Source organism: Monopterus albus, unplaced genomic scaffold (genome assembly GCF_001952655.1).
Source record: "Monopterus albus unplaced genomic scaffold, M_albus_1.0 scaffold368.1, whole genome shotgun sequence".
Taxonomy (NCBI): domain Eukaryota; kingdom Metazoa; phylum Chordata; class Actinopteri; order Synbranchiformes; family Synbranchidae; genus Monopterus; species Monopterus albus.
In genome coordinates this window covers 135,199-139,580 of record NW_018128248.1, presented here as the reverse complement: position 1 = coordinate 139,580, position 4,382 = coordinate 135,199, and the positions used below count along the sequence as shown (strand labels likewise).

At 45.1% G+C, this 4,382-nt stretch overlaps 1 protein-coding gene and 1 long non-coding RNA gene across 3 annotated transcripts in view; one reads left to right on the top strand and one right to left on the bottom strand.

Moving 5' to 3' along the window:
* Window positions 1-4,382, bottom strand: part of LOC109951180 (uncharacterized) — a 23,300-nt gene that overhangs the window by 9,223 nt on the left and 9,695 nt on the right. The window lies entirely within an intron of this gene.
* Window positions 1-4,382, top strand: part of gfra2b (GDNF family receptor alpha 2b) — a 65,176-nt gene that overhangs the window by 52,863 nt on the left and 7,931 nt on the right. For both annotated transcript variants that reach the window (XM_020585503.1, XM_020585502.1), the window contains 2 exons: window positions 3,106-3,215; window positions 3,498-3,638. In XM_020585503.1, the coding sequence (XP_020441159.1) occupies window positions 3,106-3,215; window positions 3,498-3,638 (251 nt within the window). The remainder of the gene's footprint in view (window positions 1-3,105; window positions 3,216-3,497; window positions 3,639-4,382) is intronic.

The window sequence follows — 4,382 nt, the reverse complement described above, 5'->3', positions numbered from 1 at the left end:
GGTTCAGTCTCCACCAAGTCCTGCCTGAGCGCTCTCATTTCCTCCCAGGCCTCGTCAAAGATCGATTTGCACTAATCATCCACATGTGTTGATCGTCCTCCGAGTTCCATTCCACACTCTCCTCTGGATCAGAACACATGAAAACCAAACGTTTAAATAAATGGGAAGTTTGGAGCACAGAGCAGAAGAGAACACAGATGGCATTAAAGCGTGCACGTGACAGTCCCAGGGCTCCTTTAAAGGATCATTCCAGTGTTGTTATCTGTGTCGGTCCATTCACTGCATCTGCAGGTCAAATGAAGTGTTCTCCAAACCATGGCCTGGCTTCTCTGATATCCCCAACACGTCTGTTCAGAGTGGAAATAAAATCACCTTGACTCTTCTGTAGTGAGCACGACCGGCTGTAGACGGTTCACACACATATGACAAAACTAACAAGAAACCTGGGTAAGGATCTATTTTTTGGAATTTAGAGCAGTTAAACATTATAATTACAGCCATCACAGTGGTAATGCCAGGTAAAATCAGATTTAGGGTTCAGGTTCACCACATTATGATAAATGTTGTGTACACATCTTTACTATGCAGACCACAAGGACAGCGCCTTTTATCTCTGAGTGATATTCAGGTGTCTGAGGAGAACTCTGACTAGAAACCAAACTCACTTTTTTAAAGTCAACAAGGTGCAGAGGAGTCTGAAGAATGTTATCCAGCCCCGAGTCTTGTCTGCAGGTCTTCATCTCAGTTTCAGGCAATCACAAGCCGAACTGTTCCGACAATAAAAGCTGAAGTGATGCTCAAAGAGACAGCTTTTTCTCAAGCAGGTGTAAGTGTGAAGGTCAGCTGTCATACTAACAGAGCCGATGCCTCAAATCTCTCTAGAAATCAATGGCAGCCTTTGTAAAGCAGTTGACAGGAATATGAGGCATAAAGGACTCTGGGTAACAGATGCAGATACGGAGGTCTTGTCCTTTAAAGTCAGTCATGTGTCTGAAAACACTCTCCCTGTGTTTCTGTCAAATAAAGAACAGCACAACACAGCAAGAAAGGTTCAGGGTTCGAGTCCCAGCCGACCCCGAGTCTTTCTGTGTAGAGTCTCCATGTTCTCCCTGTGCCTGCGTGGTTTCTCTCCAGCTTCCTCCCACAGTCCAAAGACATGCTGCTTAGGTTGACTGGTGACTCTAAACTGCCCGTAGGAGTGAGTGTGGTTGTTTGTCTACATGTCAGCCCTGTGACAGACTGGAGACCTGTCCAGGGTGGACCCCGCCTCTTGACCAATGTCAGCTGGGATTGGCTCCAGCCCCCCACGACCCTGTTCAGGAATAAGTGGTGTAGATAATGGATGGACAACACAGATCCTCATCTGAATCACTCCCTCAAAGTCTGCAATCTGCCCTGATTGGCTAAGGGGGAAGGGGACATGTTGTCTGGTCCTCACATCTTCAAAGGTTTGTTTTCTTGGTTTGAGGTGAGACATTTAGTTGTGATGGTTGGATTACTGTATGTCACTGGGTGTCCTCATAACTACAGAAAGACAAACAAACAGAGAATGGAGGATTATGGTCGTGTCTTTTGTCTAGAGCTGACATCTTTGGCAGGGTTAATCGAGCAGACCGACACCAGGCTCCACACACACACACACACACACGTCTTTATGCCTTTGTGTGGCCCACGTTCTGTGACTTCTGTGAGGGCCACCACTTCTACTATAGCTACAATAGTACAAAACACAAATCTATCATGAGGTGGCAATAGAGAATCAAAATGTCACTTCAGAATTCAGAAATCTCAAAATTAAAAAAAAACTTTTTCTTCTACACGTGTGAGGACCGCAGCCTGTTGCCAAGCAGATTTGGTGAACTGGACGTTCTGTCACAAACCACCAAAACAATGCATGTTATATCACCAGATTTTAGCAAATCTTTCATGACTGTTCCATCTTACTTTCCTGGTTAAACCACCTAAAAGGTCCACACAAGAAGAAATGTCCACATAAGAAAGGTGTTCCGTCAGGGGTTGGTTCGCACAAGTATATAAAGACAAACTTACACACACACACACACACACACACTGACCTCTGTGTGAAAGTCAAATGCACAGCACTCAGGCCTGTCTGACCATATTATTCTCTGCAGCAGACAGACAAGTCAACACAAACACTGTCACATATGTGGCTATGTGTCAAGCATTTGTGCACGTTTTGAGCATGTTACACTGACTTACGTTCACTTCATGGCGACCGACACCAACCGTTAACCACACCCGGAATCTAACCTTCCCATAACGTCAAACCAAGGCTTCACCCTCACATGGAATGACTTACTTTACAGGACTAACTCCTGTCCCCACAGTGTGACATGTCCCCATCAATGTCCCCATGACTAATACAAACACACACATTTGTATTTCTATAGTTGTGAGGACACTCACTGACATCCTGACCGTAACCTAAGCTAAATCTGATTCTAGCCTGAGCCTTAAAACAACCTTTGAAGCTGTGAGGACCAGACAACGCCCTCACAGGGATGGTACTGAACACACACACACACACACACAGATGGGTTCCATCATCTCACAAAGCCACAGGCTCACATATTTCTTTCACCCTGCCGACCTGACCATTTTTCACCATACTTCTGTTCGTTTTCTCTCCATTATCACATTCATCGAGACAGAAGGAGAATAATGTGAGAGAAATGAGGCAGCAGAGCGACTCAACAAAAAACAGGACAGGACGGAGACACACAAAAGTAGGACAGGCAGTAGATTAGGCTCAGCAGCCGCACAGTGATTGCATGTGACAGCTGCTCATTCATTAACATATACATGATGCATTGGCTACTGCAGGACGCGCTATGGAAATGCAGAGGTAATCTCCCAACGACTGCATGAATCAGCTGTTTATCTCCACAAGGATGTTCACCAGGGTTTCTCTCCATCTGCCGGATGTGCTCTTGTTCAGGCTGATTGCACTGAAATAATGCAAAGCTGCAATGCGGTGTAAACAGGTGAATAAGTACATGAAATAAACATCCGGATACACTGTACGCCCGTCACTAGGTCCCAACCTTTGTGCTGTGACAGATTGTTTTTGTGTTACTGTAGGTCTCGACTTGCTGATTTCCACATGAACTGCCAGATGACGTCTCACACTGTCACCAGCTGTCCCCACGATAACTACCACGGCTGCCTCATGTCCTATGTCGGCCTCATCGGTGAGTTTGGGTAGCATATTGACAAGTGGACCAGGACTCTGTGATTGTCCATTCACCGTGTGAACTGCTACAGTACAACTAATCTCACCAGGGCTCAGCTTTCCCCGCTGCTATTGAGGCCTTACACTAGGGGCTGTTACTCTCTAAACACTTTGCCTTTGTTAGTAATAATCATCCAGCAATTCAAGTCCCAAGCTGCCAAAATCCTCTCGACCTTTTTCCTCAGCTGATCTCTGGCCCATCTCTGATTCCTCCCCCACATTAACCCTCTGTCTGTCTCAGGTTCTGATGTGACGCCTAACTACAGCGACAGCAGCCCGTCCAACATCACCATCAGCCTGTGGTGCACCTGCAGAGGCAGCGGCAGTCAGGAGCGCCACTGTGACGCTTTCCACAGGGACTTCACGCACAACACCTGCCTCAGTGAGTGCTGGGACGTGGCACTGCACCACACCTGAGGGGGATGTAAAATATATATATATATATAGACTGAAAGAAAACCCTTCACAGTGGCAAAATGAGCACAGGCCAGGACTTCAATTAGTGGCTGGTTCCTTTACCAGCATATTATTTTCTTTAATAATCAGTCGGTCTGTTAGACTTCAACCTTTCTCAGCCCGTGGTGACGAGGCAAGACAAGGAAAGTGGGAAAAGTTCACAGTTATGAAGCTGGACGGGAGAGATGTTCGATGTTTTAGCTTGAAAATGCCCCTTTGTGACTAATTGATTAATCAATTAATTGTATGAACTCTAATTCAGGTTGAAACAAACAATAAATCAGTTGTCATTTAGTGGCAAATAGTTTCAGCTCTAATTGAGTTTACATTGACATGAAGCTGAAAAATATTCACGTTTAAAAAGCAAATACCAGAAAATCTGTTGTTTTTGTTTGAAAATACTGGCAGATGAATTTTATGTTGATCAAACAACTAATTGCTTGAATTCTAATTCAAGTTTTAATGATTTGAAGAAGGTCCCAAATATCGGCAGTCAAGCTGATTACCAAAACACTAGCAGATGAATTTTGTTCTGATCAATAAAGCGACCGATGGTTTCAGCTCTGGTTGCATCGTTGGAGGTTTTCACAGAGCAGAGTCTGGCAGGAGGAGTAGGCCGGTCCTCACGAGTGCAGTAACAAAGTGAGTGTATGAGTAAGTGGAGGAAAAG